This window comes from Silurus meridionalis, chromosome 3 (genome assembly GCF_014805685.1).
Source record: "Silurus meridionalis isolate SWU-2019-XX chromosome 3, ASM1480568v1, whole genome shotgun sequence".
NCBI classification, from domain to species: domain Eukaryota; kingdom Metazoa; phylum Chordata; class Actinopteri; order Siluriformes; family Siluridae; genus Silurus; species Silurus meridionalis.
Genome location: NC_060886.1, coordinates 1,995,889 through 2,008,311, shown reverse-complemented (window position 1 = coordinate 2,008,311; position 12,423 = coordinate 1,995,889). Strand labels below are relative to the sequence as shown.

At 44.7% G+C, this 12,423-nt stretch overlaps 1 protein-coding gene across 1 annotated transcript; it reads left to right on the top strand.

Annotated features, from left to right (window-relative positions):
• The first annotated feature begins 2,880 nt into the window (after window positions 1-2,880).
• LOC124383201 (serine/threonine-protein kinase SIK2-like) lies at window positions 2,881-12,112 on the top strand. The gene is given in 15 exon segments (XM_046845657.1): window positions 2,881-3,202; window positions 4,150-4,358; window positions 4,479-4,595; window positions 7,542-7,605; window positions 7,910-8,071; window positions 8,241-8,365; window positions 8,452-8,575; window positions 8,686-8,906; window positions 9,523-9,672; window positions 9,759-9,866; window positions 9,958-10,180; window positions 10,269-10,404; window positions 10,406-10,521; window positions 10,722-10,947; window positions 11,061-12,112. Coding segments are annotated over 14 exon segments (2,325 nt in total). The 5' UTR covers window positions 2,881-3,202; window positions 4,150-4,202; the 3' UTR covers window positions 11,458-12,112.
• Window positions 12,113-12,423: the final 311 nt, after the last annotated feature.

Genomic DNA, 12,423 nt, shown 5'->3' with positions numbered 1-12,423 from the left:
ATGTGTTTATTATATAATATACTGTATGTGTGTTTATTATATACTGTATATGTGTTTATTATATACTGTATATGTGTTTATTATATAATATACTGTATGTGTGTTTATTATATACTGTATATGTGTTTATTATATACTGTATATGTGTTTATTATATAATATACTGTATGTGTTTATTATATACTGTATATGTGTTTATTATATAATATACTGTATGTGTGTTTATTATATACTGTATATGTGTTTATTATATACTGTATATGTTTATTATATAATATACTGTATGTGTGTTTATTATATACTGTATGTGTTCTTATATTATATACTGTATATGTGCTTATTATATAATGTATATGTGTTTATATTATTTACTGTATGTGTTTGTTTTCCTCATGCAATTTTTAACACTTTCTTTCTTTCTTTCTTTCTTTCTTTCTTTCTTTCTTTCTTTCTTTCTTTCTTTCTTTCTTTCTACTAATAGCATTACTAATGTTCGTATCACCAGAACCAGTGTCGGTACTAGTATCAGTACCAGTATTCGTACCAGTACCAGTATCAATGCCAGTAACAGCACCACTGTCAGTATTAGATATAGTATTAGAACCTGTGTCGGTATCAGTGCAGTACAATTATCAGTATCAGTATCTTGCCCTTGAGTAAGACCCTTTAACTCTAAGTTGTATAAATGAGGTCACTGTAGGTCAGTCTGGATAAGAGTGTCTGCCAAATGCCATGTAAATGTATCAGTATCACCCTTATTACCAGTATCAGTACTAGTATTAGTACTGTACCAGTAAGAGTACTAGAATTAATGTCAATAGCAGTATCAGTATTGGTACTAGTATTAGTTTCAGTACCAGTGTCAGAACCACTATTATCCTTCCGGTATTGGTTGATGGGTCAGATATGGGGAAAAGATATCATTAATCACAAAACATGATTCTGATGATTTATAAGGATTCATTAATGATTTTTTTTTTTCTCAAGTGAAATCACGCTTAGATCTCAGGTGTTTTTTTGCGTTTCTCGCTCCTCCTGACCTCTCAGGTCGTCCCTCTGCGAGACACCAGCTTCGTTTGTTGGGTTTGTTTGTTTTCTTCCATTCTGTATGAGATGTGACTAAGAAAAAATTCTCAGACTCTAGGAAATGCCTCAGTGGAAAGGAAGGTGCTTTGCGTCGTCAGCGCTGCTGGGTCGTGTGTTGCGTGGGCGCGTGTCCTCCTGAACTTCAGGGAGGTCCCACGATGAAGGTCAGAGATCTGTGATGTTCTTGTGGCTTCCCGTAAAAGCTTAAAATAAAGAACACACACAATTAAGCAGCGTCCCCTTACGTTATATTCCCCTGATGTTCCCCAGAGCCCCGGACACGCGGCCCACATGTGCGCTTTAAAAACCACTTCCCTCGCTCGTGTTGAAGTCATTTCCTGCTCTGAATGTCAGCCTAAACGCTGAAGGAAGACACAGCAAAGGCGCAGATGCTGAAAGGTCACCCTCCCAGAATTCGAGCTGAATCTGGCGTCCATCGTGCACCACACGTACACCAGGTGTGAATTATTTGGTGAGGAGAAGCGCAGTGGTGTTAAATGACCTTCGGAGCGCTGGAGCATGGGCCGAGAAGCTCGTTTCATTGCTCAGATGTTCAAAGCTCAGCAGATATCTTCACTAGAGTGTGTGTGCGTGAGAATGTGTGTGTGTTACCTGATTACATGGCGATGTCTTATATCGTGTGTGCATCAGCCATTATACACTTCTGCTGCACTATCTGATGACAGATGTTTCATCCTGCAGGTGTAAGAGAAAATTGCACGCACACACACACACACACACACACACACACACACATGCCGTGCATGCCTCTGAGTGGGTGTGGATGCTGATTAATAAGCTGCATTTCTGTGGTTTCTGTGTTTGTGCTCAGGCAAGCTTGCAGAACGCGTGCACATGCACACACACACACACACACACACACACACTCAGAGCCAAAGACCAGATTGCTCACAAACTTGACACTGAGAAGGTGAAGTAAACCTGGAGCTGCATGCAAATGGAGCAAATAATACACACTGATAAGTGCATGCTTGTGCATAACCTGTCCTTTATGTGTGTGTGTGTGTGTGTGTGTGTGTGTGTAATTTATGCGATCTATTATTTCATGTGCATGCGAAAAAAATCACGTGTTGTTAATTAGAGAATCAGGATTCAATTAATGAGTAATTAATGAGTAAGAAATCAATGTTGCATTGTTTCAATGGAATAGATAGCATTTTTATTTATTTATTTGTTATGATCAAATCTTTGTCACGTTTTTAATAAAAAAATTAAAACTTAAAATTAAAAAATCAAAAAATGTAATTTAACATTTATTCGATGAACGTGAAAAAAATAAAATAAAAATCGAAACGCCTTCGCATTCCGGCTCGGGAACGCTTTTCACTTTTTTGGTTCCTGCGGCTTTCCGTAGCAGCTTCGTAACTGACCGGGGAGAATAGGAGCGCGAGAGGTCACGTGGTGTGTCTCACACACGCTCGCGCGCGCACACACACACACACACACACACACAGTCTCTCTCGCGCGCCTCAGGGCGCTGACGTCATCGGCCTCGATCTCCGAAGCAACCACTCCATCAGCACGCGCGTCAGCCGGCGCGAGGAGCCGCGCCGTTGCCGGGCAACCCCCGCCCGGCGCGCTCGCGCGCTCCCGGCTCTGACGCGGGTGTGACGTCAATGAGGCGGAGGGAGGCGGGGCTTCAGTAAGATTGGAGGAAAAAAAATAATTAAAAAACGGAAAAGAGGGAGGGGCGGTGGGGCGTGGCTCCGGGTCGACGGGGAACGCCGTCCAATCAGCGAGGCTGTGGCTTTTGCATTAGCGGCGCGAGTCGCGCTAGTGAGAGGGCCAGAAGCGTCACCGTGGTTACAGGATAGAGAGCAGCTCCTCATACAGGAGTGTGTGTGTGTGTGTGTGTGTGTGTGTGTGTATATGTATATATGTATATATGTGTATATATGTGTGTGTGAGGTGTGTGTGTGGGGGGCATTTAATCTGGACAACGCGATTCGTTCATACATATATACGGATAAAGAGTTGTAGCATGGCGGAGAGGGTCTGAGTCCCGGGACGAGGAGCTTTTCTCCCCCGGATGAGTGACACATGAGCCGGCCTGAGCTGAGAGCTGGCAGCCGGGGGACTGGAGTAGTGCGGGCCGGTGAGTCTACTCCAGTAACTTTCTCTCCACACACACACACACACACACACACACACACACACACACACACACACACACACACAGATACATATATACATACACATTTACATATTTGTCATCTATATACATTATTCATTTTATTTTGATCTTATACACAAATTTATATCATAATATATAAACATTATATTATTATTATTATTATTATTATTATTATTATTATTATTATTCAGACTATAAATCATTTCTTAATAAAATATACTTTAGAAATATTTCTGTTCCAATTTCTACCTGTTTTTTATTTATTTATTTATTTGTATATATAATAATAAAAAGAAGACTATTTATAATAATAACAATAATACATTATGATAACTGTATTCGAAATGGTAATATTTTTACTATTAATTAACAATAAAAATGTACCTTTTAATGTCAGTATGAATAAAAATATATTTTTTAAAGAATTTTTTTTTAATAAATGTTATTTATTAAAAATATGTATATATTTTTTTACTTTCATTGGATTATTTTTATGCTTGTTTTAAATAGACACATTTTTTATGCTCATATTTAAATTGAGATAATTTATTATTATTTAATTTTCCAGTGAATAATTATTTCCCGAATAATTTTTTCCCATATAACTTTACGCATAACTGAAAACTTAATATACTAATAATACACGTGTATATATTTATCTTAAGCGATATTAGTGCAAAAAAAGTGTATTAAAGAATAAAATGGAGATGTAGATGTTTATGGTTGGTGTGTTTGTGAGGTTGCGTGTTAGTTGTATGTCCTGTGGTTTATTTTTACAGTGTGTTATATAATGTGTGTGTGTGTGTGTGTGTGGGGGTGTGTGGGGGTGTGTTATTGATTCACGGTGCTGTGTGTTAAAGTTGAAGCTGCAGTGTAACACTCGGGGTTTGTCTTTGCTTCTCCTGCAGGCGTGACGCTGAAGTAAAAGCCGAAGTCTCTTTGCTCGTACGCCGTCATCGATATGGTGATCATGCGAGAGGCGAGTGCAGGAAGTCCGGCCGCTGTTTCTGCCCAGGGTCGACCCCTGCAGGTGGGCTTCTACGAGATCATCCGCACGCTGGGCAAGGGCAACTTCGCCGTGGTCAAACTGGCCAGGCACAAAGTGACCAAAACCCAGGTATCATCAACATCATCATCATGATCTCACACATACACACACACACACACACACAGACACACACACACACATGCACACACACCAAAATATTTTAATTAATAAATTGCTTTTTGAAAACAGGTCGCCATTAAAATTATCGACAAGACCCGGCTGAACTCGTCCAACCTGGAGAAGATCTACAGAGAGGTGCAGATCATGAAGCTGCTGAATCACCCGCACATCATCAAGCTTTACCAGGTACTTTTTTTTTTTTTTTTTTGAGGTACCTGACAATGTACAAAAAAAACCCTTCATCGAACACAGATCATGTTCTGAATAGCTTTAAGGGGTTGAGAGAGTATTTTAATCGCATGCACACACACACACACACACACACACACACACACACACACACACACACACATGCACACACACACACTCAGAATGAAACTAGTGGTGATGTGCGGTGAAAATACCGTGTCAGGATACAGGAAGATGCGTGCCAATAACAAGATAAAAAACAATCAAATAAATGTATATATAAATAAAAGAATAAAACAAGCAATTTTTAGATGAACTACAAATCTTTTTAAATTTATTTACATTTCTCTGTTCTACAAATACATTCGGTGCAAATGTTAAGCATCGAATCAGCAGCTTTTTATTTTCCAATGATTTAATATGTCACATTCAAACAACCCCGAAATATCGCGATAAAACAGTCAAATCGCTCCGACCTTTAATACCCATCGCACCTTTAAACCCGACTTTGTGATTATAATGTAGCTTTAAAACATATCTCATTATAAAAGATGCACGTAAAGGAACTAAATCCCCTGAAGTACCCTCGATGGTACCGAACCAGAACCCACATGGTACCTTGTGGTCCATTTTCTTTTTTATTTCTGAGAGTGCAATGCGTCAACTGACAGCTAACATACGGACCTCAGTATGTCTGATTACAGAAATCCAAGCTGCTGGATCACTCGATTATAGATAGTGTGTGTGTGTGTGTGTGTGTGTGTGTGTGTGTGTGTTTGAGTGTGAGAGTGTCTAAGAGAGATTAATTCGACCCGGTCAAAGCACAATGTGTTTGCTCGGTCACGCGAAGCGATCTGCCTGTAAGTCTTTAAGACGTGTAAGCCTCTTTAGCCGGTAGAACAGGTTTTGACGCACATTCTCACACACACACACACACACACACACACACACACACACACCGAGCCCTGTGGTTACCCAATGCCAGGTGTGTATTTTGTCAGCACATTTTTGTGCTCGGAACACGAACAAAGAGAGAGGGTGTGTCCCAGGAAGGGTTAAGACGATACGATATGTTACGATACGATATGATTCGATATGCTGGCGATAAAGCGAAAGAGGAAGCGAGGAACGCTCGGATATGATGCGAGACGGAATTGGTGCATCACACGGCTCATCCGAGCCAATCACGTCTCAGCATTGTTCCTCATTTGCATTAATTACCGAAAGTCTCGCCGAAAATCCAGGCCTGGTGCGGTTCATGTGTTTAATGCCGACGACATGCAATCCTATTGTACAGTGTTAAAAAGTGTGTGTGTGTGTGTGTTTGAGTGTGAGAGTGTCTAAGAGATTAATTCGACCCGGTCAAAGCACAATGTGTTTGCTCGGTCACGCGAAGCGATCTGCCTGTAAGTCTTTAAGACGTGTAAGCCTCTTTAGCCGGTAGAACAGGTTTTGACGCACATTCTCACACACACACACACACACACACACACACACACACACACACACCGAGCCCTGTGGTTACCCAATGCCAGGTGTGTATTTTGTCAGCACATTTTTGTGCTCGGAACACGAACAAAGAGAGAGGGTGTGTCCCAGGAAGGGTTAAGACGATACGATATGTTACGATACGATATGATTCGATATGCTGGCGATAAAGCGAAAGAGGAAGCGAGGAACGCTCGGATATGATGCGAGACGGAATTGGTGCATCACACGGCTCATCCGAGCCAATCACGTCTCAGCATTGTTCCTCATTTGCATTAATTACCGAAAGTCTCGCCGAAAATCCAGGCCTGGTGCGGTTCATGTGTTTAATGCTGACGACATGCAATCCTATTGTACAGTGTTAAAAAAGTGTGTGTGTGTGTGTGTGTGTGAGTGAGTGTCAGACAGTCAGGTTTTCACATTACCAGCCCCCCCATATGAAGTACCAGGAGATCAGGAGGTCAAATCTCACATGCCTGAGCTCTCCTTTCATAGCCGCAGCTCTCGTCCCAGGTTTATTTAAAGAGCGAGAGGATAACACACACACACACACACACACACACACACACACACACACACACAAACGGACCCCTTGCTGATAAACCCCCATTTGCACACTGTTCTGCTTCGTGGCTGCAGATGTGACGACAAGTCAATGTCTCTCTTTAACACACACACACACACACACACACACACACACACACACACACACACACACAGTTGTGTAACAGTAGTGTAACTGCTGAGTGTAGCAGGTGTTTGTGTTGTGTTTGTGTGCCAATTTTCCCATCTGGAAGCGTCATCACCATATCACACTCCCTGAAGTCTGTGTGTGTGTGTGTGTGTGTGTGTGTGTGCGCGCGTGTGTGCGCACTTACGGACGTCACGAGATTCAATCCCATTGTGAAACCAGCCACCCTCGTGTTCCTTCAAGCTCTCCCGGGAACAGTTACAACGCAATCCTCCAGTCGTGACAGGACGATGCAATGCCGTGCTTTTTTTCTTTTCGTTTTCCCACTTTCATCTCTTCCAGGCGTAAAACAGTAGAACCCAAAGAACGAAATCCAAACAGAGTCTGTGCACTTCTTTCTGAACGTCTCTATTCGCTCTTATAATAACCTCCACTCTTCTGGAAAGATGTTCCACTACAGTCAGTGTTCACATTCATCCTAAAGATCTTCAAAAGGGGTGGAGCTTCTATAGCCGGAGATCTTCCACTCCATCCCAAGTGAAGAGAAACAGAAAAAAAGAGAAGAGAAAGAGAGAGAGGGAGTGAGAGAGAGAGAGTCAGTGTGCAATTTTTGTGAGAATTTACATGCGTGTGTGTGTGTGTGTGTGTGTGTGTGAATCCTAATGCCAGCATTAAAGTTTAATAAGGTTGTAAAAGGAGATTTATTAGGCTGCTTAAACCCAGTAGCACCTTCCTCACTGATCTCCTCGTGTGTGTGTTCACAGGTCATGGAGACCAAAGACATGCTGTACATCGTGACGGAGTATGCGAAAAACGGCGAGATGTTCGGTGAGTAAAAAGCCTCTTCTGATCCGCTAACACACTTTCAGTGCGATGAGTCAGACATGACGGGGGGTAAATCCGAGAGGGGGGGAAAGAGCACCAGGTGGTGGAACAGGTGTGGGGTTTTTTGTGTTTTTGTTTGGAGCCTTTTATGTAAAACACACACACACACACACACACACACACACACACACACACACACACACCTGGGATCACAGTATGTAGTGGCAGCACAGAGAGATGTACTGTATAATGACTGATCTTTCACATCCACTTGAAATTGACCTTGTTCTCTTTTTCCCGTCCTCAGACTACCTGACGTCTAACGGGCGCATGAGTGAAGCAGAGGCACGCAAGAAGTTCTGGCAGATCCTCACGGCTGTGGATTACTGCCACCGCCACCACATCGTCCACCGGGACCTCAAGACTGAGAACCTGCTGCTGGACGCCAACATGAACATCAAACTTGCAGGTGAGGAGAGAGGAGAGCCACCATACACAGGGTTCTTCAGCAGAACTTGCACAGGAACCCTGCAGGATGTCCTGCACCATGCACCTTGGCCAGATAGATCATTATACGCATATATACATACATACACTGTGCATTTAACTGGATTAATAATTATTCAATCCTGATTCAGATTTCGGGTTCGGGAACTTCTACAATGCCGGAGAGCCTCTGTCGACGTGGTGCGGGAGTCCGCCGTACGCCGCCCCTGAGGTCTTTGAGGGAAAAGAGTATGAAGGACCACAGCTGGACATTTGGGTACGTGTCATATGGTAGTTCACGCTCTGTGGGGGGGTAGAATAACAGGAAAGGTGTGTTAATAAGTGTGTGTGTGTGTGTTACAGAGTCTGGGTGTAGTGCTGTATGTGTTGGTGTGTGGATCGCTGCCGTTCGACGGAGAAAGCCTGCCCACGCTGAGGCAGAGAGTAACGGAAGGGCGCTTCAGGATCCCCTTCTTCATGTCCGAAGGTAAATAACCGTAAATACTATGAACTTTCTCGACCAATAAGAATCCAGAATAAATCAGCCTCATAATCTGTATATCACAGCCCCTCTTTTTTTCTCTTTCTCCTTCGCAGACTGTGAGAATCTGATCCGGAAGATGCTGGTGGTGGATCCGGCCAAGAGGATCAGCATCGCTCAGATCAAGCAGCACCGCTGGATGTTAGCGGACCCCAGCGCCCCCCACCAGACCCTCTCGCACTCCCTCACCGACTACAACTCCAACCTGGGCGACTACAGCGAGCCCGTCCTGAGCATCATGCACACGCTGGGCATCGACCGCCAGAGGACCGTCGAGGTGAGAGACGAGAAAACAAGCGATAAGCGCAGGGGAGCGTTAGCGTAATCGCCGTCGTTTCAGGGTTTCTGAGAATCCGGTGTTTGTCTCAGCCTCGCGCCAACAGTCGAAACGCATTTCCCTGCTGGCAGAGAAACGATAAACACGGCAGCATCTGTTCCGAAAATCTGCCACCTTCCACAAGATGCTTGTAATCATAGCAAAAAGACACGTCGCTCAAACACACGCCGGATTCGCTTCTCTGTAGTGTCAGAAGCATCAATACGGATCAGTGTGCCAGGCAGGGTTTTCGCAGGGTCCTAAAGCCTGAGATCCGCTGTTAGGGGTCGTAAATCAATTTAAACAAGTCTAAGTTTTCCGACGTCCATGGACCTCTAATGCCCACGGAAATGCTCTAGTTTTTATATTTATATCTTTCTTTCTCTGGTCCAAATATAATTAGCTGTATTACGACTACAACATGTAACAGCCAATCAGCTTTCTGTAACTCTCTCTGGAGTAAACCAGATTTTATTTTTCATCTAGTTTAGCGATAGAAGACCAGCGTACATGTTTATTTTTCGAAACATACACTAATATTTGTATTCGTTTTTTTTTCTCTCTCTCTCTCGTTCAGTCCCTCCAGAGCAGCAGCTACAATCACTTCTCTGCCATCTACTACCTTCTGCTGGAGCGGGTTAAAGAGCACCGGAGCCAGCAGCTTACCCGGCAATGCGGCGGCGCTTGGACCCAGAGGAGCAGGAGCGGGTCCTCGTCCAGCCCCGAGGTCAGTGTCTCCTCACAATGCCTCTCACCTCCTCCTCCTGGTGTGACATTACATCCCTCCGCCTCACTCCGCTCTTCCTCCTTAAGGTGATGGTGGAGTCATCCGAAGGTTTCCGGCCCGCCCTTCCCGTCGCCGGGACGATGAACAGCGCTTTGCACTCGCAAATGGAGTGGGATCAGGGAGCGCTATTTCAGGTGAGCAATATATGTATTTATTTTTTTGACGTCGCTCATAATGGAGCTTCCGCTAACTTTTATTAACCCTGTCCTGTTATTTGTGCTCCAGAGGGTGGTGTGTCCGGTGGAGGCGAGTCTGAACGGCCTCCTGTGGAATCGCTCCATCTCTCCTAACAGTCTCCTGGAGACCACCATTAACGAAGAAGTGCGTCCCGGAGACCTGGAGGAGGAGGACGGGACGCTGCAAGGATCTGCGATCGTTCCTAACACTGCTTCACGTAGACACACCCTGGCCGAAGTCTCCGCCCGCTTCCATCTCTGCAACCCTCCCTGTGAGAAAAAATAAATATATATATATATATATATTATAAAATGTGTACATTTGCTTTCCGATTTTATTGAACACGTTTCTTCTCTCAGGCATCGTGATCAGTCCGTCGGACGGCGCATCATCGGACAGCTGTCTGAAGTCTTCGTCGAACCCGACTCCGCCCCTTTCCGCCACAGCCGTAGGAGATCTCTCGCTGTTGGCCCCGGGTTGGGACCGGGACATCGGGGCCCGTCAGAGCACCTCTGGCACTGTCCTCCAACCGAATCCTGCAGAACCAGGGCAGTCTGCACGCGGCAAGCTTTCAGGAGGGACGGCGAGCCTCCGATACCTCCCTTACACAAGGTGTGTGTGTGTGTGTGTGTGTGTGTGTGTGTGTGTGTGTGTGTGTGTGTGTGTGTACTGAAGGTTTCAATTTAAGCCTGAATCCACAAAAACATGAAATTAGCCTCCTACTTATAAACACTTTGGTAAAGAAGCTGAAGAGCTATAATAACTCTAGGGTGTGTGTGTGTGTCTTGTGAACATTGTGCTGATGTGCGCAGGACTGAAAGCCTTCCGTCAGCAGCTGAGGAAGAACTCTCGTACCAAAGGTCTTCTGGGCCTGAATAAGATCAAGGGCCTGGCAAGACAGGTGTGCACCCCGACCTCGTGCTCCAGGGGCAGCAGGGGGTCGTTGGGGCCCACCCTGTGCCCCCCGTCCGGCTTGCAGGGCGCCACAGGACCTCGAGAGCGACGCAGCATGCTGGAGGAGGTGCTGCATCAGCAGAGGTGAGATGCTCGAGCCGTTCCAGGGAAATTAGTTTTCTGGGCCTGAAATTAGCCTCGCCCACTGGTCGAAAATGTATTATTGTAATAACCTTGTGTTGTGTTTTTTATTTTAGAATGCTACAAATCCAGCACCAGCCCCAGCAACAAGCAAACACGCTCTTCCTCACGCAGCTGCCCTCGTCTTCCTCTTCGTCCTCGTCTTCCCCCTGCTCTTCCCCTCCCTCCAACAGCCTGTTCGCTCCGGCTGCGCTTTTCTCCAACCCTCCACCGCAGACCTCCACCCAGATGATTCCTTCACAGAGCTCAGTTCCTCTTCTGTGGCATCACCCCGTAGACCCCCCGTCCTCCTCGTACTCGTCCCTCTCTCCGGTGGTGTCGGCGGCTCACCTACTGGAAGCCCGACTGCACATCAGCCAGCAGCCTCACCTGCACGCACATCCTCGCTCACAGCTCCAGCTCCAGAGCTACGCCCAGACACAGCACTCGCTCGTACCCCAGCAGGCGAGTTAGAGCCTGGAAGGAGGCGGCCGTGCCAGAGCCCACGACACCCCTGAGCTCCAGGAGCAGCAACTCAGCAGCTGTGTCATGGTCAAATAACGACTCTTTCACAATCCGGAGTGAAGCGAAACAGACTCTCAGTAGGAGGACGCTTCATTTCCGAAGTGTGTGTGTGTGTGTGAGAGAGAGATCACGGACTCGAAAGAAGCAATAACCAAACTCTTTAGACGTCACACTCGTCCTTCTGCTTCACTCTTTATCTCTGGACTGCCATCTTATAAAAGCAATAAATACAGGGGTGAAGTGCAGCAACACACACACACACACACACACACACACACACACACACACACACTGACACACACAGCATGGTTTCAGATCACGTCAGACCGCTGGATTTTGTTCATTTACTTTTACGGATCTCGTATAGGACGTCTTCCTGACATTTATGGATATTTTTCGCTTTGTTCGCTGGAACTTTTTCACTTCACTGTAGACCAAAGTTTTTCTTAGCTTTTTTTTTTTTACATACTTTAAAACAGAATGCGGGATCTAAGCAAACCTCGAGGGTCGACACAAGAAAGCGGTCCGACGGTACTTTAGTATTTAAATAGAAATAAACTGAATCTGATATGAGATCGGGAGGAGAAACTCCACGTCTCACACACTTGATGCATCTTGATTTTTTTTTTTGTTTCAGCCTGAAAAACATTTACCTGATTAATGTAGAACTCGAGGCTGCCGGTATATGGTATTAATAATTATTCAATTATTTTTATAAAAAAATGTACAAAAATAAAATTCAGGTGTGTAAGTGCTCCTGATATTTTTTTTCTAATATAGATATCTCATAACTTTGACGTAACAACTCAAGTAAATATTTGTTTTTTTTTTTCCCGATTTCTGAATATCAACCACCCCAACAATCGGGTGATATAATCATTTTTGCGAGCGCCTGAGAATCACGATGCATCAACG